Below are 22,471 nucleotides of genomic sequence, written 5' to 3' on the forward strand. Positions count from 1 at the left end.
CACCCCCGTGAAAACTCCCCGTGAACTCTAGCTCATCCGTATCAAAACTTTTGTCTGATATTGTTCCCTGAACGCTAACCTTTCGATTGACACCTCATACGATATGATCCGACCGCGAAGCTGGAAAAACTTAATTTTTTTGATCGGCAATTAAAATGTGTTAAATGGATGAGGCCTGAAATATAGTTTTTACATTAGAATTTAATATTTCCGATAAAAAGAAGTTGATTTTTGTACTTAGAAGTCATCACATTTGTCTCCTCCACTATGGCTGAGAGCAGTGAGATTACTTTTAAGTGCAAATATCAATTACTTTTCATCGGAAATAATAAATTCGTAGCAGTAATGGTGTAAAAACTGTATTTCAGGCCTCCTAATCAATTTAACATTATTTCATTGCCGATCATAAATTTAAGTTTTTTCCAGCTTCGTAGCTTTGCTGATTTTTGTCGTTTGTTTTTGTTGTCACTGTGATAACAAGTCATATACTCCAACTTTGTAGCGATATTCTGTTGCAAAGAATCTTAGTAGATTACAATGAAGTTTAGAGATGATCGAATCGTTTTCCGAAGCCCGACCCGAATTGAATTTTTAAAGTCCTAGACCCCGAAACCATAAGAAACACGGTAATAATTCGTTTATTTACCATTAAGCTATCCAATAAAAATATGAAAGTTTTCTGTATTATAATAATCCGAAAGGACGCTAAAGACTTCTACGCACAACAGGCCCAACGGAGGCTTAGGTGCAGAGATTCGTCTCACCCCATACAATCTAGCCTAAAGGTGAAATTAGGGAAATTAGGGAACTAGGGAAATTAGTAAAGTTCGGAACAGATCACTTTTATCTGATCTGAAACTGAAAAAAGACGATCTGAAATTTTCAGATTCAGTTCAGATTGATTTAAAATTTATCTGATCTGAATCTGAAAATTTCAGATCAAATCTGAAAATCTGAATTTTTGCAATCTGATCTGAAAATTTTTCATACAAATTTTTCAGATAATCAGATCAAATCAGTTTTTATCCGAACTGAATCTGAAATCACGCGATCTGATTCAGATTCAGATCAGATTCAAATCAATAGTAATGTGATCTGAATCTGAAAAATTTCAGATACAATTTTTCAGATTCAGTTCAGATCTGATCTGAAAATTTTCAGATTAATCTGATCTGTTCCGACCTCTAGAAATTACTGATACTAGTTATTGGACGACTTTTATTTCTGACTTGTAAACCCGACGAAAGTAAAAAGAAAATCCGGCAAACGTTTGGGCACTCACCTTCACAACAAGCCTCCGTTGCACACACTGTTAATTTACAGTTCTTAAATACGATTACAGATTTTCCTACCGTAAAAACATTAATAAATGAAAGAGTTTCATTATAGCAGAATTACATAAACAATTAGTCGGGAAACAGCGACTTTTTATAATTTATTTTGACATTCGTGCCCCCTGTTAAAAAGTGTGGTAAGGTAGTTATACAGCGGGCTCGAATATAATACGTGCGAGAAGTATTTCGCTTTAACAGAGATGTTAAAATATGATTTTTTTTTAAATTCTCTTATGATGTACATCATATTAACAGTTTATAGTAGGTATTAGACACTTTAGCAGTTATTGGTGACAACTATTTCAAATTAAAAATTTACTTCTTCGGGTATTGAACAGGGGACCTCTGGTTCATGAGCCAACGATCTTTCTAATGTTGCAGTACAGTAGTGTTGGTTGACATTTCTTATTGTTTAAGCGTACTTTGAAAGCCATTGACATATGTGGCGAATAAATTACGCAGAGTACGTTATAACGTAACGCACATAAATAATGATATGTCGTTTTTTAACATAATTGAATTTAAGCTCATCAAGCACGAGGAATTAGCTACGACTTGATGGAAAGATAGTTATGGACGCGAATTAAACAACTTTCTGATAAAATAATTAATTTTTGTCGTTCATCTTCTTCGTGTTCAGATATATAAAAGTAACTAGACAATAACCCACTTTTCGTACACTTTTTTTCCCCACGGGACATAATGAATTTGCAGTACCGACTGTTGTTTGGTGTGGTTGGATTGTAAGTTCAGTTGTTTTTATTTGCGAACTAATTTGGAACAAAATCAAGTCATATTGTCACAGTCCTACGGCAATGTACCAGAAGCGTAAATGATTTTGTAAATCTTAGAGGTCTGGCATGAAACTGACCATTGTAACTTTTGAGGAAAAATTATTTCCTCCGTTCCAAGGAGGGACCCATTTAAAATGTATAAGGAAAGCTATAAATAAGGAACACTAGCAAGGGAAGCGCGTAGACGAAGAGAGTTGCAAATAAGTTGCAACTTGTGCAGTTAGCCAAGCAAAAAGTCAGCAATTATGTGCGTTTGACATTGGAATTTATTTGTTCACTTTATACTCACCACATGTTCGATTTAATGGAATCTGAGGTAAAAGTCCCTAGTAGAAATATTTTTTAAATGAGTCGACTCAAATGCTTCGAAAACTCGATAAGAGCCCCTCACGGTATCAATCCCCGTACATTGTTAGTCTCAGTGAAGTGTGCAGAATTGACTTATATCGTGTTTTCGAGACTAGATTTTAGATTCTCGGCTGGATGATTATAGGATTAAAATAGTGCATATTGTACACTATATTATACAAAGATATGAGACGATGGGTGGTGCGACATACCGACGGATTTCTGATGTTCAAATTGTTCCATAATCGAGGTTATATCTTAAATTGAGTTTACGTCGTCAAATAGCATGAAAATTGTATAAAATTCTCCAAGGAATTCCCCAACCTTCGTGACTCGCTAGAATTACGATTCCATTACTTAAAAAGGAAACGTTGATTTGTAATATTAATGTGCAATTTCTGCATTGTATTAAAATCGGATTTTAATTACTCAAAAGAACCTTTATGAGCCTTATATCAAGCCATACGTGCTAGTTTGTTTTCATTCAGTGGTCAAACGACTTTGATTAGCATAGAGTGCATTCGATATAATTAAAGTTTTACAAGTTTAACGCAATGAACTCCACGATACTGCTGAAAGTAGTTCTCAATGTTATGTCGACGACGGTTTGGTACAAGCAGTACTCAGGTTTAATCAGTCAACTGAATGATTTTTATCATTTCGATCATAACATTTTGTTAATGGACTCATCGCTCGATCTGGATCGTTGGCTTCCACTGTTGTCATCAAGTTCCAGGCCGTACAACTTTGTTCCACAAACACTTTACACTTTTGACGACCTCTCGGAACGGACAACAGTAAAGGCTAAGGCCAGCACAAATACATTTCTGATTGTTGTCGTAGGCTCAAAATTGAAACCATCGCAATTCTTATCTACGATTAGAGCCATCCGAAGACTTGATATCAATGTGAAAATTTGTGTATTTTTCACTCACAACGTCACTACTTTAAATACCATCGAGCAATTATTCCGTTGGAGTTGGAGTGCTGGTATTGTGAACATCTTTAGCGCATTTTACTTAAAAACTAAGGAAGAGGAACGCACATTCAACGTTTTCAGATACGATCCTTTTGGGACATTTGACTTGATGAATGTGACAAGAAGCAATTCTCTTCGGGACCACTTTCCCCACGAAGTACCTAATTATCAAACAAATCCGTTTCAAATTATGTGGGTTGATGAAGTTGACGTCCTTCCCACTGAATTAGAATTTGTTGACACTGTTCGCAGTGTCTTTAATGCCACGTTGTCCGTCTTGTATATAGGCTACGCGGAATTAGCTGCAGACCAAAAAATACACGGAGATATAATGATCCATGAAAAATGTGTAAGAACATCTATGGTGAACCTACTATATCCATATCGACAGACAACGATAATTTTAATAGTTCCTCATGCTCGCCCGTATTCCTACTTCCTCGAATATTTACAAAATGAAACTGGAACGTGGACGCTTCTCTTCACCTACACTTTTATCGTCATTGTGGTATCAACGCTTCTACTTATTCTTTCTGGCTATTTTCATAAGAAGAAAATTTTGCTTCTCCAATGTGTGACAGACGTCGTCAATCTCTTAATGAATGATAACGCGTACATCCGATATAGAAATCTTCACAGTGCAGACGCCTTCGTCATAGTACCTTTAACCTTCATCGGTCTAATTGTTATGAACGGCATTCTGTCAATCTTCCAGAGTTATATTACGTCACCTATTTACCAGCCGCAAATTAACTCGATTGAAGATCTGTACAAGTCCTCAGTTCCGATTATGGCCACAGCCGATTATGAAGCTGGATGGAGAGACAGGTTTGTTGAACTGTTGGAAGATATATCCAGGGATGGTGGATGGAGTGACAAGGTACATGATATAAAACCAGATCAACTTTCAAGAGAAATGGAAAAATTTAACGATTCTATAGCGTTTTTCTTGCATGACTATCAGGCACTAACACTTTTGGAAGCCCAAAAGCGTTTGGCCTTAAAAGCTTATCATCTCTTAGACGGGTAATTTTTGACTAGATATTTGTTGTCACAACAATTTAGATCGGATTTTCCTTTCGTTGAAGCTATAAACGATGTAATCCACAGATTGAATGGTGCAGGATTAATTAATGAGTGGAATAAACGACAATATGAAAAAGGAGCGAAAAGACTATTGCAAATAAATCATCAAATAAAAATCACTGAAGCGCCAGACATGGATGAATTTGCAATACCGACTGTTGTTTGGTGTGGTTGGATTGTAAGTTCAGTTGTTTTCATTTGCGAACTAATTTGGAACAAAATCAAGTCATACTGCCAGAAGCGTAAAATATTTTGTAAATTGAAGAGGTCTGACCATCGTAAATTTGTGTAAAACTCATTTCTTCCGTTCCAAGAAGGGACCCATTTAAAATGTAAAAAGAAAGCTACAAATAACGAACACTAGCAAAGGAAGCACGCAGACGAAGAGAGTTGCAAATAATTTCACTTTAGACTTACCACATGTTCGAATAAATGGAATCTGTGTTAAAAGTCCAAAAAGGAAATATTTTTTTAAATGCCTCGAAACCACGATAAGAGCCGACTCACGCCTTTTTTTACAAATGGAAGATAAAATCGCCTTTTGGAAAAATAGTATATTAGGAGACTATTCACCCTTAAGGACAAAGAGCACATTAAGAATAACAGTTATTGGTCTTCTTTTTGGCGCTCGAGGAACAATAAAATCATTTTTCGAAAATTTTCGGCAAACTTTTTAAAATACCAGATACCAGAATCAATCGTAAATGAAATAATTCATAATCACTTATATCAAGCAAAAGTGATCATAGTGGACAACTGCCAAAGAGAGTAATATTTTGTATGATATGGATTTTTTACAATATTTTACAGTTGTGTGACATATGTCAAGTTTCAGTACCCTATTAAGAGTACCACTCATACTTGAACTGCGTTCTTTATACAATTATTAACCAATAATCTGACATACCCATAAATAGTTTTATGTAAATTAATGAAATTTCAGTACTGTGAAAGGCAAATATGAAATCATACCTGTGAAATAAATATTTTTTCATACCTAGGACCCGTCGAATATGAAAAATATTATTCGTACCACGGACTAAAAGTCTTTTTTTAGCATATTCGATTCCAGCCCTCGCCTTCGGCTCTGTTTGGAAACCTCTCATATACACTAAAAAAGACTAGTCCTAGGTACGAAATATACTATCATCCTCTCTTAAGAAAATAACTTACAAGAATTGCCTCGACTAATTGCTTGAAGAGGACGAATGTGCGCATGCTCATGTGAATTAGAATATAATGGAATATGCATAATCCCACAAAAACCTCAAAGAGGAAACGCTATTAATTATTGTCGTATGAGGGGTTTCCTCAGCATCTGCCACTTGTGACGCATTTTTTTTGTAAAGCTATCGCTATCGCTTCGATTCATGATACACTCGATCGAGTTTTATAGTCAAAATGTGAGTACATAGTAAGAACATTACTTGTGATAGCTTGACGTAATGTATGCGATATATGATAATGCAATACACTCGGCAATATGAGGAATGTATTGCTGTTGCGCAAAAGGTGTCCTGTTTCGCCTGTTTGAGAGTGCACAGCTGCAACAGAGTGCAACATTTAAGTTTGATGTGAGTAAGTCTAATTGAAACAGGCTAATGAGAAGAATATGTCAACTATGATTGCAGTGACATTTTTTGAGTTTAAGTTTTATATATTTCAAATTAGTGCCATAAGTCCTAGATGATACTTAAGATTGTGCGATATTCACACCTACTTGGTCTTGGTCACACACGTCATTTGGATACACAGTTAGTACAATAATGCTTAGTTTCCTCTTACCAAAAAAAGTACTCCGTGTGAGAGACAAAATTGAATTTTTTCAATTTTTCTTTGTTTATTTGACAGTTTGCTCTCTCACGGCGCTCTAACGGCTCTCTCACGGCGTACTTTTTTTAAGTGGAATGGGCACTTAAGCATACCTAGTGTGAAGCTCGACGGTATACCACACAATGTGGTTCTAAAATCTTTTCAAAAAAGATCGTCGTAAAAACATTTTTTCAAGACAAATTTTATTAGTAAAACTAATGCCGCACGTGACACAATATTGTCAATACTTCATATTTTTTGTTTCCAATCGTACGGAAAATTGAATTTTAACATTTATCAAACGAAGATTAATATCAATATTAAATCAATTTGAACGTTCGGTGGTGACTTATTGACTAGGGAAGGCTAAAGAATGAGCAAGTTACGGATAATTTTTAGGAAATTGATGTGAAAGTGAATATTAAACGAAACCAGTGGATTTCTGAGATTCAACAAATCCCGAAGACGGGTGAAAGTTTCATAAAATTTGTTGAAATTTCCGTTGATATTTATATGAATCACTGGATATACTGTGTAATCGGACAACCAATTGTGCCTGTTTAATGTGGCGTCTTTTTCCGATTTAGGGTGCGCCTTTGTTCTACCTTTGTTGTGCGTCAGTCGAGTTTTACCGAGTTAGATCGCTCACCTCAATACCCTCTCTAGCACCAAACTTCGTTTTGACGCAGTCAAAATACCACCTTATTTGACAAATGCGACACTTTCTTTTTTTTTTGTAAGAGAGTTGCCGTGTTGCGCCCTTTTTTAATAGGACATTCGATATTTTGAACGTTCCACAATCCCGGACAACCAACAACGAAACGGAAAAACAATGCGAAAATCTCACGAATACCGTTGATAGGGTTCACCTACATTTTGTTATTATGTGAATTTTTTGTTTTTATTATTTATAATAAGAAAATATTGAATGTACAACAAAAACTAATTTTAGTGACATGGTGTGGTATCGAACATAGGATATTTTACTTCCATGGATTTTTTTTTAAACTTTTATGAACATTTTGAGGGATTCTTTTGAAAAACAGAATCTTGAAATCGGACGCATTTTCCATTGGACTTTTTTATATGTGCCTGAATTGGTATTGGTCCCTAGAACCTAAAACCACTTTCAAAAAAATTCTTCGAATCTTGTGTGGCTAGTGGGAGGTGATCGAAAACTGAAAACATGCACTTTTCTTACAAAAATTTCTCCAGTTACACGAGCCGTACAGGGTCGTGTGGGGTGTCATTAGAAAGGTAATTGCATGTGCTAATGGGAAAAGTAGGGTCTTGTTGGGTTTAAAATTCATCCACACTGTGATATGTGCAGTTGAAGTTTTCAACCGAAAAAAGACTGACTACTTACACTTTTCTTACAGAAATTTCTCGAGGTACACGAAACGTACATGGTCGTGTGGGGTGTCATTTGAAAGGTAATTGCATGTACTTTTAGGAAAAATAGAGCTTACAGAAGTTTGGTAGCATCTTCGATGAGTTATGTGAAGTTGAAATGTTTAAGTGCTTATATTGCATCGAAGATGCTACCAAACTTCTGTAAGCTCTATTTTTCCCATTAGTACATGCAATTACCTTTCTAATGACACCCCACACGACCCTGTACGGCTCGTGTAACTGGAGAAATTTTTGTAAGAAAAGTGGATGTTTTCAGTTTTCGATCACCTCCCACTAGCCACACAAGATTCCGATTTCAAGATTCTGTTTTTCAAAAGAATCCCTCTTTGCTCTCTATTCGTTGTTCCGAAATGTAATTTCAAAACAAAAAATCGGATTTTATAATTTACTAAAAATCTCTCTTGGTCTGTATTTGTTGATAAACGTTGAAACAATTCCACTGACTTTGGCGGAATCATTTAAATGTACATGATGATCGCCGTCTACCGAATGTATTTCAAAATTAAGATTCTTACTCATTATTTGCACAATTTCGTCGTAGTGTTCTTGATTTTCAACTTTTGGCTTCAAGGAACTTTTTATGAAACAGTACGGAGAACTGATATTTTTCGCAAACATTATTAGCATATCATGGGCCATCATTGGTATTGGCGTTGCTTTCAATCGATTATCTCGCGCAAAATAATATTTGTTCGGAAGAGTGGCTGATGGTAGGACTGCTCGTTGGAGAAGGTACGGAGCCGATTCACCATTAATTTGCAAAAATATTCCCGACTTGGTCTTTGCTAACAGTTCCTCATATGTATAAGATGGTGGCTCTTGTTTTTGACGATTTCTGACATCAGCATCGAGAGATCTTTGTAATCCCTTCGAAAAGTGACGTTGAATTAACTTAAAAATATTACTGTACGGCTTCAGGGTGTCAAAACCAATAACCATATCGCATTTGTTGGGAAATGTTGAAGCATAGAAAAACGATACCACCGAACCTAATGAGTGCGCCATCAGTGATACCTTTTCCCAGCGGTAATGGTCACAGATCAACATCACCGTATAGAAATAAGTTTCCATTGAATAAATCATACCATCTCCAATGCGAGATGAATGTCCGTGGCCTGGAAGATCGATAGCCAAATAGCTGATGTGATCAGGTAATTGTAATATGAGAGGATCGAATGATCCGGAGTTATCTTGCCAGCCATGAATGCAAAGAATTGGGCGAATAGATTTTGATCCCCACCATTTGCCTGCTATATGACCCCAAGGAACTTTAATTCGCACGTCTTCCACCTTAAAAATAATAATCTGAACAATTCTTCCAAAACAAAACGAAAAGGTATTTATATATTGCAGTAGTGACTGCGTACCATAAATGTACACATACCTGCCGTTCGTAGTCGTTCGATGCAATCATTTTTCACAAGTTGAAGATGTACTTTGGTACTGTAAGTCGAAGAAGAAAGAAAACGTTAAACAGAAAATATGATTTGTGTACCGTAGAACATCTTCTAATGTTAAGAGTTTAGATAAGATAACTATAATTACGTCGATTACGCACGTCTTTATTGATACTTCAGATTAGTCAATTTATAACATCTAATCTGAACCGAGGGGTATTCATATTCACTGCTACCGATTTATTGTTTCTACTGTGATTTTATTTGAACTTCCAATTCCAATAAATCCTTTTATTAAATAAAGCTCGGATCCGGACAGGCTAACCTGAGACCTGACCTGAAATATCTGATAATATGATTCGACCTGCCTGGACCTGAATATACATAAAGCCTGATTGGACCTGAAATAGAATAATTTTAATTGACCTGACCTGACAGGTTGTCAGGTTGCCTGAATTTTTGCCAAAGAAGATCGATTTTACTCTAGCAAAATATTCAAAATTCACTCAGGTCAAGTCAGGTGAGACGTACACGATTATCGAACGATCCCTTGCTGGGAATAAATGAAATACATAAGGAAGTATTAAGGATGAGTAGTTTAGTATTTAGGATGGGAGGACGACAGTGATTGAATGTTACTAACCTTTTCACCAATTTGCAATGCTGTTCTACGCACGGTGGAATGTATTAAATAACCTCCATACAAACTGCACACACACTCTACGGGGTGTGCAGTTTGTATGGAGGTTATTTAGAATGTATAATAAGACCAACGTATACAAAAAAGGGAATATTCTAATATGAAATGTTACAGTGCTCCAGCGATAGTATAACATCGTGCTAAAGAATACCGAGACGCAAAAATTACATTTTCTTTCTAAGACTCTGAAGTTCTGAATGGTTTAAAAAAAAAAAGAAATTCAATCGACGCACAATTTTTTGAGTGTGTACATTTTGGCCGAACTGTAGTTGCTCTTAAATAATCTTATCAACACATGCATTCATAAGATAAGATCTTTTCTTAGCTGCTGTTGAAATGGAAAATACGCATATCGCTTCACATAAAGCCAAAGTTAGGAAGCTCTTAAATCCATTCAAACAAAAAAGAAATATTTCAACCACTCAACCGTGTAACAATATGTCGAAAACTCGATGTGATAGTAGCATTTGGTACGGTGACGATATGGCTGAGCAGCAAAGTCAATGGCTCTTCACTTTGAGTGATGCAGAACTAGACGAACTATTGCAGGTGGCTGACCAAGTGGTTGCGAGTAGCAAATCTGAAAAATTTCTTTCTCTTGACTTAATCGAGAATGTTGATAAATTCCACCTGCCTCTTATCAAAGCAAAAATAGCTAAATTCACTGATCAATTACAAAATGGAATTGGATTTGTTTTGTGGCGAGGAATACCAGTGGAAAAGTGGAGTCGAATGCAAACATTTGCTGCATTTTTAGTCATAGGCAAATGTATGGGTAATTTGCGTCAGCAGAATGTAAAGGGGCATGTACTAGGTTAGAAGTTTTGCTGTTTTTAGAGAATTTAAAAAATTCGCATAATTTCAATTGAAACTGAAAATTTAAGATATACGCACATTTGAGCGCTTAAGCGCTGCTTAAAATGAGAGATACTAGCAGAACAGCTTCTTTATTTGTCTTTTCGTTTTGTTACTTTTCAATTTTTAATTAAAGTTTCGATTTTGATATTAGGACATGTCAGAGACCTTGGCCTATCTAGCACCGATCCGAAAATTCGAGTTTATCAGACAAATGAACGGCAAACTTTCCACACCGATTCTTGCGATGTTGTGGCATTGTTGTGTCTTAAAAAAGCTAAAAGCGGTGGCCTATCATCGCTAGTAAGCAGCGGCACAATTTACAATGAAATGTTGAAAATCAACCCAGAACTGCTAGAGCATCTTCTGCAACCATTAGCTTTCGATAAAAGAGGAGAAGTGGCTGAAGGGGATCTACCATTCTATATGATGCCAGTTTTTAGTGAGCATGATGGCTTTCTATCTGCATTTTACCAAAGGCAGTATATTGACTCAGCGCAAAGATTTCCTGATGCTCCCAGATTAACAGATAGTAAAATTGCGGCATTGGATTTGTTTGACGATTTAGCGAATAAATTGAATTTCGAAATGGAATTACAGCCTGGGGACGTACAATTCGTGCATAATCATTCTTTGTTACACGATCGCACTGCTTTCACTGATTGGGACGAGCCAGAGCGTAAGCGACATTTGCTGCGGATGTGGATTGCTACTCCGAATGCGAGACCTTTGCCCAGCGTTTTTTCTCAGCGATTTGGCAGTGTAACTGTTGGCTTCCGTGGTGGTCTGGATAATTTTGGAATAACTGCAGTTGCACCATTGTATGTGTAAGCACTTGTTTATGAATTGGCGGTTCTTGAATATTTTTTTTAAATAAATGAACGAACCATTCAACACAACAAAGATTTATTGAAATCCGTTACAGTTAAAAACAATATGTTAAATATCCGTCATATCACCTGTGTTCACCTGTGCTTACAAAAACATGTACAAAAAATTACATTTACCAGAAGTTCAGTGTCTTCACAATTTACTAACCGCACTCAACGGTCGACATTTGTTAATAAAATTCGAAACGATAACAGAAACCTTTTCCGGCTCGGTTAAATGCACATGGTGCGCTGAATCAACGCCATGCAATTCGAATTGTGGATTCTCTTTCATTACATCAACGGTCTCATTGAAATACTTTCGATTTTCTTTGAATGACGATTGCGTCGCTTTTATAAAGCAGTACGGAGCTTTGATCCGTTTCGCCAGGAATAAATTGGTTTCATGTGGCAGCATAACAGCGTGAAGCGATTTCAATCGGCTGTCGCGTGTGAAATAGTATTTATCCGATTCTTTGGCTGATGGTTTAATTGCTCGTTTCAGTAAGTAGGGAGCTGTCTCTCGAGTCACTGATAATATCGTTGCTGACGTTAGCCGATCGATGAGCTCTTCGTACTTATAGCTGGGAGGTTCGGATTTTTCTTGATTCCTAATATCAGCGACCATCAAGTCCTCGATTGAATTGTTGAAAAAGTGTGTAACGTATCCGAAATTCGTCACAAACGGCTTCAACGTGTCGAATGAAACGACCATATCACATTTTTCCGGGTATGCCGCCGCAAATAGAAAACCAATAATCGCTCCCATTGAATGTGCCATCAAAGACACTTTTTCCCATTGAAGCTTTTTGCAGATCAGAACCAATGTGTACAAGTAATCGATGTGACTGTAGATCATTCCGTCGGGATATCTAGAAGACAATCCATGGCCAGGAAGATCAATAGCCAGATAACTGACATGATTCGGAAGCATTGGAATGAGTGAGTCAAACGTACCTGAAATGACGAAAAGTTTATCATCAAAACCTAAATTTCCTGTGAAAATCTATTTAAATACCGGCATTGTCTTGCCATCCGTGCAGGCAAAGAATCGGTCTTACATGCTTTGGTCCCCAGAATTTCGCAGCAATATGGCCCCATGGAACTGGAATCGTTATTTCTTCCACCTAAAATCGTTTAGGCTCCATAAAACATCATCCAGAGCAATCTTAACAAACGATTATACCTCTCGAATATGCTGTAAATGTTGTTGAGCCATCGCGTGTTATTTGTCACAGTATCTACGAAATCGAATGAAAACAATTTTTTTCTCGCATCAGTTATACAAATTAATAAACCTCGTGTTAGGTCGGATGATGGCGTTATGGTGCGGTATAGACGCGAGTTTTTCATATCATCGCTTTGAGTTGGCAATTCGATAAGATAAGACAAAGCAATATAAAAATATTTTTGACGAAGTCATTTATAGTCTCAATGGTTTGAGATAACAAAGTTTTTGACCTTTGATAGTCGATCAAAAGTGATTCGGTGTAATATGCAAAATACGGACCATGGCTGTTGCTATTTATGGCAATGGGAAAGAAGAAAATGAGTCCAGGTGCTTATGTCACGAAATAGACATCGATTGAATGATTGTTCTACAGAAACCGCTTCAATTAAGCAATAGGAATCCTTCACCTAAATCAATCTTTGTAATTTTGTAAGCGAAATCATAGTAAAAACTACCTGCAATTGAAAGTGTAAAGTACAACAAAGGCCTTCAAAGGATGGGGAAACCACCTTGGCTCGAATAAGACTGCACGATACAATCCCATCAATTATTATGCAAATAATTTTTGGGTCATCCTAGACTGTAAATCGAAAACTTAATATCAGTTCGGTTCCAGAGTAATTTCCACAGTTTCCAGCGTTTTTGAAGTTATAAATAGAAAATTATTTACATGACAAGGGATAAAAAGCTGAAATGTCACTTTCTTGTGAAGTGACTGGCGATCTAAGGCGAAGCCGAGGTCAACAATCAAACAAATGGTATTTGTGCACCCCACAACTGAAATACGACATATTTTGCCATGATTTTTTCGAGGTACGTTTGGATACTGTTTCGATCTGTGAGAAATTCAACAAATGCAGACACATTGCACATCGTGTCTGTAGAAGAATCATACATGAGCATTTGACTTGTTTACAGGTCTGTTGTGTATGAGTTAACACATCGTTCTGATGTGTTTTTCCTTTCGCAGCATGATTTTTTGTTATGAAATGTCAGGTTTTCCCGAACGGGAAAAAAATTTAATTTCTTTACGATTGATCGTTTGAGAACGGTTTTGAATACATTTTTCCATGACTATAGATCATTGTCAATGTCGTTTGAGATGTCAAATGAGCTGTCATTTTCACAAAGCTAACCAAAATGTTACAAAAATTTATATGGAGCTGTCATTGTTTGAGGTTAGCTTTGTGAAATTGACAACTCATTTGACACTATTTTGAGAGAAGGACAGTTATTCGACACTGATCTATTCGATTGAACAAATTTAATATGGTGAATGTGAAGTGTGTATGTTTTCAAGTATATGGATGTCTTTTGTCTATTTCAGTTGTCCGGTGCACAAAACGGTGTTCGTACCTCGACGGGCAATGGGTTTTTCAGCACACGTCCAAATCGACATTTCCTATCTTGGTACGAAAAATACTATTTCGTAAATAGTGTTAAAATATCGTGACTACGTCGTGTATTTACAACGTCGCTCAGGAAAAGCGTTGTTCCTAATTTATGCAAAAAGGATTTTTTTTAGCGAATTCGATACCTCTTGTTATAAATGATTTGATTAATGATGACACCACTGATCTGCTGTAGTTTTTTTCTTATATTTTCTCATAAGTTAAGTTGTCGTACGTGGGTCATCTAATTCAATTCCTGGAAGCTTATCTAAACAAACAATTTACTTTTGATCAATCAATATCGCATTAACTGTCGCGAGTAAGATACGGTACGGTAGATGAAACATTTATTTGAAGTTTTGGACTCAACGGTTGCATCTGACAAAAGGTAAATTTACGTTGTTCAGTCAACTCAATTTGTACAATTCGATCATTAAATTCGAGTAAGAATTTTTCGACCCTAGGGAAATTATAAGCATTTAAATTGAATTATTGTCCTAGGCTCGGTCTTTATTTCTCGATCTAGAAACCGCATTACCATACGAAAACAACACCTTCGCAATAAATTAATCATTTATTTTAGCAGAATAAAACAACAACAACAATAAACGGTTAAACGATTTCAAAAATTTGACTAAATAAATAAAAAATGAACAAAATCGAGATTTACGGCTGCATTTAGCTTCACCCTTTTAGATAGGGTACAATTATGCACATTGATTATAAGTAAAAAAAAAATTTGGTCAATTTAATTCGATTTTTTTAGTTTTCTTAAAACTTTGACTGGAATTCACTCTGTGATTCATTGACATTATGATTGGAAAATCGTTATGATATGCACAAAATTAATAGTTTTCTTTTTCTTAAATTGTTAAAAATGCATTCGACAAAGTGGATGTAATAATTCAATCTCCCAAGATTTCGTAAACTAAATTCACTAAATATGTTCCAATCAAATTTGCGACTTTTTAGAAGAAATACTTTAGAACGGTTGGGTACATTCGTTTATAATATCAACGACAAGCAAAAACTGCTTGAATTTGGTACACAAAACGTATAAATCACTAAACATTATTGCGGTCGATTCTTATTAATAAAATCGGACACGTCTGCCGAAATTTTAGTGGGATCGGTCATATGAACATGATGTGTGCCTTCAACAGTGACAAATTTAAATGTTGACTTTTGTTTCAAAAGGTTCAACACCTCTAAGTAGAAATGCTCTTTCTCATAAAGCGGTGAGTTGGTGGCCTTGATAAACAAGTGTGGACAGACGATTCGCTTAGCTAATTCTAGGTTAACATCGTGTGTTGGGATTGCATAATTCAGTCCCTTCAGTCGATTATCGCGAGTAAAGTAAAATTTATCAGGATGAGTAGTCGATTTTGCAATGTTTCGATTCAGTAAGTATGGTGCTGTTTCTTTGGTAACCGATTTGAAAGTGCCCTCATATAGTCTGTTCACCAATTCGTCGTAGGTATAGCACGGTGGATCACTTTTCAATTTTCTTCTGGCATCATGAAGTATCATAGCTTCGATTCTCTTTGATATGTCGTTCACCATTTTATGTGCAGCTTTCGAATGTGGTTTTAGAACATCTAAACTGATCAGAATGTCAATTTGATCTGGGAATGATCCAGCAAAATAATATCCTAACTGGGCCGACATCGAATGAGCCATTATGGATATTTTGTCCCATTTGTAATTTTGACAAATACTCTTAATGACATACAAGAAGTCAAAAGTGTTGTAGGATACGCCATCAGGTAAGTGTGATGACAGGCCATGTCCTGGTAAATCAATAGCCAGATAGCTCATATGCGATGGAAGTAACGGAATAAGAGTGTCGTAGGTACCTGATGAAGTTTACAAAGTCATTTAAAACCAAAAACGGATGCATAAGGAAAAGAAAAACAAAACGAAAGAAAAACGGAAAAGGATATTTAGAAAGATATTCTCCTTACCAGCATTATCTTGCCATCCGTGAAGTGAGACGATAGGACGAACATTATCTGGACCCCACCATTTGCCAGCAACATGGCCCCATGGAAATTTTATTTGGACTTCTTTAACCTTTGCCCGGGGAAATCAAATTAAAGAGGAAGACAATTTTAGCAGATCGATATCTCAAGTTACCTCAGGTTGTACCGTAGTCGATTGAAAACGTTTAATTTGAAATTGTTCGAATCGGAAATTTGGTTTCGGAAACTGTCTACATAAGCTCAGTCGTAATGATGCCATGGCCGAAAGTCGTTCTAGAAAGTTAAAGGAACAAGTGATTTTTGTAACTTTCCCTCGTCATCCACAAACACTGTATGTACACCTCAAGAAATGAAAACAGCGAAACACTGAGTTTTGAATGCGACAGAAATAATTGATGGCTCAGGCACTCAATTCACAAACAAGCACTGTCATCAAACTCTTAAGCAATTCTTCAACTAACAAGAGATTTGAATAAACTGATGACTTAGTCATCAACCTTTGACCAGTCTAAGAATAATATCTCGTAGAAAGATAAAATCACTCTGTGACCTCGAGAATCTTAATAAGAATTAACTTAGAATTACACAAACTTTCAGATCAATTACTAATCACCGTTGTCGTTTATTGTTCATCGCAAAATCTCGTTTAAATAGAAATAAATCAAAAAGACTTCACACACCTGAGAATCGTCTGGATGTTAAAATGTGTACTTTACGCAAGATATAGTTAATCCAAATGACTTTTTATTGGAAAAACATTACACATTACACTATCGCAAAAAACTCATGTCACTTAGTCCAAAGATACGCTTCTTTGATGATGTCAAGTGTGTGTATTATTTAAAATTTCAATCTCAGCCGGTACCGCACAATAAAATATAACAGAGGCGAATCAAGGCTGTAAACTTTAGAGAGGTCAGATCGCCGTTTTATAGACTGTTATGATGAAAGAGAAGGAAGTATAATTCGGTCCAATTATTTCAACTTGGGTGATATATCAAAAAATTGTATGCATTGACAAGTATTTACCCCAAGACAAGTTATAATTAACCTGGCCATCGGTTCTCTCGCTCTGATCATAACAGTCTATTAGGAACACACTTTTTCATACAAACAAATTTCTCCCCAATGTTTGTATTGTTTCATCGGTTAATTAACAATTCACATTTGTATCGGCAGGGTGACACCTGCCAGGTGTAGATGTCAAAAACAAAAAAGTAGTTTTGCGTGCGCCTGATAAGTGGGGGTAAAATTGAGTTTCAAAAATCTCCAAACATAAATTCTACCTGCTATTGAAGGACAGGGAAATGAAGACAGGCTTATAGCCAAACTAACAACTCCTTTCTGGGTTATCCAAATTATATATATCGTATCTGGTGACGACATTACTGTGGTAACAGTAATAAAAACTAATATTTAAATCAATTTGTTAGCCCCGTACGAAGTACAAAGGGGCTTATAGGATTACGATGCCGTGTGTAATTGATGGAATTCGAAGCAGACGGTAAGGGCAAAGTGTTTGCCTATGTTCATAGATGACGAATCCGCAATAAAAATTTTGTCTGTCCGTCTTTCCGTCACGTCGATATCTTGAGTAAATCAAATCCGATTTCAAAAAATTTTTTTTCCCTGAAAGATAGTCGAAATAGTGAGGCTAAGTTCGAAGATGGGCATATTCGGGTCGGCCCTTCGTGAGTTAGGGCCACCTAAGTGATTTAAGGTCTTTTGGTGATATTTATGGCAAAATAAACGATGGAAATGTAAATGACACGGCAGATGATAGGTATTGTCAATACCAATCCAGGAAAAAAAAGTTTATTAAGATCAGATGAATGGACTGTGAGTTAGGGCCCTAGAAGTGAAAAGCTACTAGGCCCTAAGTGTATTTTACATAAAACTAGAGTAAATTTCATCAGTTTTTCTTGATTTTTGTTTCATTTGGAAGGTAATCGAAGGCCGAATAGAATGTTGTTGACGAAAAAATTAAATTTGGTCCTTGGACTAAGGCTGCTACTAGGGCCCTATGTGTATCTTGCATGTAACTCGGGTAAATTTAATCCGTTTTTCCAAATTTTTGTTTTATTTGTAAAGTAATCGAAAGCCGAATAGAATGTTGTTGACAAAACTTTAAATACTGGTCCTTAGACTGAGGTCGCTACTAGGCCCCTATGTGTATTTATGCTCAATAAATTAAAATTTTAGGTCAATTGGAGAGGAATGTCGTACGGGGCTTCGTAATTGCGCTACGAGCAATTTCTAAGATATACATTTAATAATAATTTTTCTTTAACTACGTTTACGGGCGCAATAGGCTTACGGTCAAAGAAGGGTGACAGACGCACTAGGGTCATGGAAGCAATAGATATACAGGTTCGTGCGGGGCTCAGTCGCAGCAAACGCTCCGACTGATTTGATGGCTCGTTTAATTTTTCATTCTGTTTCAGCTAACCCGTTCTTTTGAGGGCGACCCATTGGGTGTCAAAGGCTTGTTCAAGACGAGGAAAAATTCGGACTATACTTGAAAATCTTGAAGATCTGGAGGATTATTTCCGGAACATTATTAACATTGATCGGACTATCAACATTGGAAATTAAAATTAACGGTTTTGGGAGACAGAAGTAACTGGATGTGTGAAGATGAAGCTAGTGAATTATTGCCCTGATATGCTTGGGCAATGGTTGAGTGAAGTCAGGCTGAAATATTGTCTGAAATATTTTCCTAAATTTTCAAGAATTTCATTTTTTTTCAAAGTCCTTAAGAAATATTTCAAGGTAGCGGAAGCGAAAAGTGATTAGGTCAAACTGTAATGAAATAACACTAAAATTTTTAAACTTTAATCATTCTCCCGCCAACATAAAATATTAAATAAGTCAAATTCATGAGCCATTGCCACAATATTTTTATGCGATAGAGACAGCAATACAATTATATGCTCTTTTGAACAACAGATGAGAGTAGAGCTCGTAGAGCTTCACATATTTTGACATATCCATTTCTGTTTTTATTTTTTTTTGGTGAAAGGACAGGTACAGCAAATTTTTCATTTGGTAATAATTTCATGCGGAAAAACCATGGCTGAAGAAGTGATAGTTCTGGATTCAGATGAAGAATCGAATAGCCACAAAGAAAAAGTTGACAAAGGTGAGGTGTGCCAATTAAATCATTGAAAATCTCTTGTTTCAAAATGTTCTTGTTTTTCTTCTTTCAGAAATGGAATGTCCGATATGCTTACAATCTTGTATTCATCCATGCAAACTACCATGCGGACACATCTTTTGCTTTTTATGCGTTAAGGTAAGACGATAGAAAATTTTTATATTTTTTTAAAAAGTAAATCTACGAAGAACATCTTAGCATAGCATTAAAAGGGTCATTCATAGTCGTGGCCTCTCACATAATATAGAAAAAAAACTGGTTGCAAGTATTTCAAGGTTTTCACATCTTAATACTAATACCAAGTCGTTGTTTGCTCGGAAATAATTTTTCTGCACAAGTTTTTCGATTGTGTAAATTAACCAATTTTTTTAGTTACGAGTTGAATTCAGTCTGGTCAATCGAGTATGTCGACTTTCGATGAATTCACATTAGATCCGTTTCATAATTCTCAATTGTTTCGTTTTGAATGATTGACGAAATTAGTCTGTCCGCTGAGTTTGAAATTGCTATCGAAATGATCCAGTCTCAATTTGGCTGCAGATTCGGATATAACCTTGAACACCTATGCATTCATTTACATATTGACAACGGTACAAAATGTAATCAATAAATACCGAAGATGCTTGTGTTTGCGGAAAAGGTCATCTTTTCAGCAAATGTTAGGTTTACGATGACAAATATTCGAATATTGACATAGCTGGTTGGTTTCGTTGTGAGGAAAAGACACTTCTAAAATCATAACTGACCTTCTAGGCCATCCTTGTTGAATGCACCCAACCTATTCTTTGCCCCAATGTTCACATAGTCAGTGTCCATCAACGGATAAAAGAGACAATAGTTGTTTGACTGTTAGACCAGAGGAATACGCGACCAACTTCTGCAGCCAATTTTATTAGAAAATAAGTTCGAATATTCAGTGAACAGCAGGGTTTTCCTCTCAAATTCAAAATTCTTTCAGCATTCTATTCTATTCACTTAAGTTAAGCGACAAGCAGTTCATTCAGTCGTTTGTTTCACTTTTATCCTTTCGGAACTTTCAGGGCGTAGCATACAAAAATCGTAGATGTGCTCTTTGCCGAAGAGACATACCCCAGGAATACCTCGAAAACCCGAATCTCGTATATGGCGTTCAGGAAGCAACATCGGCCACAACAGAAGACGGCTACCAATGGTTTTACGAAGGACGGAATGGTAAGGCCGATTACATATTGTAGATTAGGCTGGTCCCACAACATAATTTTAATGTTAATTGTTAAGGCGGTTGGTGGGAATACGAAAGTAGATCTGCCAACGAAATCGAAAGCGCGTTTCAACAGAAAATGAATCAAGTGGATGTATTGTTGTGCGGTGATCTGTATGTGATTGATCTCGTTAATTTGCAACAATACGCGAAACGAGCGCCGGAAAGAAAGCGCAACATAAAACGCGATTTGAAACGTCATGGTCCGGTCAAAGGAATTGCTGGAATAGTTGGACTGGCTGGATATTAGTAAAATGTGAAATGTGATACGGTTTTCAGTGGCGGTTTAGAGTGACATTTATTTGAGCTCAGGAATTATCATTTTTCTATTCTTTTCGTGAAAAAACTTCGTATCGAAGACTTATCTTTTTATATAAAATTCAGTGTTGATTCTGAGACGATGAATTGATTTTGCTTGACAACAATTTGTACAAATTTCGTCTATTAAAAATTTTTGTATTTAAGAACGTAACTTGAATTTTAATCGTGCAGTTAGTTTCCTATTTGCCAAGTTTTTAAAAATTCTCGGAGGCTCATCGAGTCAGCACATACATTTACCGTTATAAGCTTCTCTCTAAGACAATTTCGAGGATTCTTCCTTCGGTTGTGGAGTTGTTTCTCATCAACAATGCTTTTGCCTTTTAGGTTGGTGGCTGTATGACGAACGAACCAGTCAAGAAATCGAGGAGTCGTACAAAAAGGGCGATAAGATCTGTACAATTTTGGTAGCTGGCTATGTGTACGTGGTGGATTTCGAATCAATGCTACAGCAACGCCAAAACGATCCATCCAGAAAGCGCCAAGTGAAACGCGATCTTTCAACAACACCTAGAAAAGGTGTAGCTGGTCTACGAATCGACGGTTCGACGGAGAGTTCTTTATCGTCATCGTCGAGCTATCAAATAGACACAAATTTAATATCAACAATAGCTGCTACGGATGCGGCTATTCGAATCGCTAGTAATATTATAGATTCAACGCTAGCTCATGCAGAAAGTAATGACACATACGACGGTGACAGCGGCAGTGGCAGTACGTCATCAACCATTCGCAGAGAATTACTGAATGAAGTCGAGGAAACGTTAAACATTTCGAATTCATCGAGCATAGGATCGCCACCGAATTTGGAAAATTTCTTTTCGACAACAATCGACGAGTTCCGTTCGTTAGCACTGAGTAACATAGCTGAATCAGATAATGATAGCGATGATGATGTTAGATTGTAAGATTTTAAATGTAGGTTGCGCATCGATGGTCGTATTGATGGAACGAACTGGTGCTGTACTTTTAAGTGTCCGATGTAAGAGATGTAAAAACTCGTAATTTTACGTAACGTTAGTTCAATGTTTTTTAATCGTTTTCGTCTCTCGAATGTTCCGTTCACTGACGAATAGTTAATTTGAATAAATTTGTTCGTGTTGTTTAAATAACTCATTCCTAACAAAAGCACAGCAGACGGACTGTAAAAGTGATACTTTTAGAAAAGATAGACATTTATTCTGTACTTTTCGAACTATTCGAACCATTTAAGCATTGCAATCGCATTAGTAGCAAGGTTGCTTATGTGGTGAAATTATTAAATAATTAGTTAGTCGAAAAAAACAATGTCCAACTGTTCATTTTGTAAATAATAAATTTGAACTAATTCGATTCAAAATGTTTTTTTTTTAAATGCTGGAATGCTCTAATTTAACCTTCTTTATGTAGTTTGATTATAGTTCAGCTCTTATCAACAAGAAGACCTGGTTTGTCACTCCGTATTTTCAAACAAAAAAAAAGTCCCACTGGGCCTGCATAATTAATCAAACAAGTTCCATACTCATCTATACTGTGTGTAACAATTAATTTCCCATAAATTGGCATTGTCAGATATTATGGGCCAA

The 22,471-nt window shown here is 36.3% G+C and overlaps 4 protein-coding genes across 6 annotated transcripts; 2 read left to right on the top strand and 2 right to left on the bottom strand.

Moving 5' to 3' along the window:
• Positions 1–8,087: 8,087 nt before the first annotated feature.
• Positions 8,088–17,018, bottom strand: LOC119073577 (probable serine hydrolase). Of its 3 annotated transcripts, XM_037179143.1 has the most exons (4): positions 16,872–17,018; positions 16,346–16,464; positions 16,174–16,282; positions 14,862–16,065 (listed from the first exon to the last, which is right to left on the bottom strand). In XM_037179143.1, exons 2-4 carry the CDS (start codon positions 16,448–16,450, stop codon positions 15,281–15,283), a joined length of 999 nt encoding a protein of 332 aa, XP_037035038.1. In that variant the 5' UTR covers positions 16,451–16,464; positions 16,872–17,018; the 3' UTR covers positions 14,862–15,280. The 3 variants fall into 3 exon arrangements, with proteins under 3 accessions (XP_037035039.1, XP_037035041.1, XP_037035038.1); XM_037179144.1 differs by lacking the exons at positions 14,862–16,065; positions 16,174–16,282; positions 16,346–16,464 and adding exons at positions 8,088–9,056; positions 9,151–9,201; XM_037179146.1 differs by lacking the exons at positions 14,862–16,065; positions 16,346–16,464; positions 16,872–17,018 and adding exons at positions 8,088–9,056; positions 9,151–9,201 and having other exon boundaries at positions 16,174–16,285.
• Positions 10,194–11,687, top strand: LOC119073560 (taurine hydroxylase-like protein SAT17). Its single transcript, XM_037179116.1, has 2 exons — positions 10,194–10,677; positions 10,873–11,687. Exons 1-2 carry the CDS (start codon positions 10,200–10,202, stop codon positions 11,547–11,549), a joined length of 1,155 nt encoding a protein of 384 aa, XP_037035011.1. The 5' UTR covers positions 10,194–10,199; the 3' UTR covers positions 11,550–11,687.
• On the bottom strand, positions 11,608–12,946 carry LOC119073588 (serine hydrolase-like protein). The gene is made up of 3 exons (XM_037179160.1): positions 12,774–12,946; positions 12,606–12,714; positions 11,608–12,544 (listed from the first exon to the last, which is right to left on the bottom strand). Exons 1-3 carry the CDS (start codon positions 12,804–12,806, stop codon positions 11,742–11,744), a joined length of 945 nt encoding a protein of 314 aa, XP_037035055.1. The 5' UTR covers positions 12,807–12,946; the 3' UTR covers positions 11,608–11,741.
• Positions 17,019–19,166: 2,148 nt separating the features above from the next.
• On the top strand, positions 19,167–22,245 carry LOC119073596 (E3 ubiquitin-protein ligase rnf146). The gene is made up of 4 exons (XM_037179170.1): positions 19,167–19,333; positions 19,401–19,486; positions 20,389–20,539; positions 21,234–22,245. Exons 1-4 carry the CDS (start codon positions 19,264–19,266, stop codon positions 21,812–21,814), a joined length of 888 nt encoding a protein of 295 aa, XP_037035065.1. The 5' UTR covers positions 19,167–19,263; the 3' UTR covers positions 21,815–22,245.
• Positions 22,246–22,471: the final 226 nt, after the last annotated feature.

The sequence above is a fragment of the Bradysia coprophila genome, unplaced genomic scaffold, assembly GCF_014529535.1.
Source record: "Bradysia coprophila strain Holo2 unplaced genomic scaffold, BU_Bcop_v1 contig_138, whole genome shotgun sequence".
Classification (NCBI taxonomy): Eukaryota; Metazoa; Arthropoda; class Insecta; order Diptera; family Sciaridae; genus Bradysia; species Bradysia coprophila.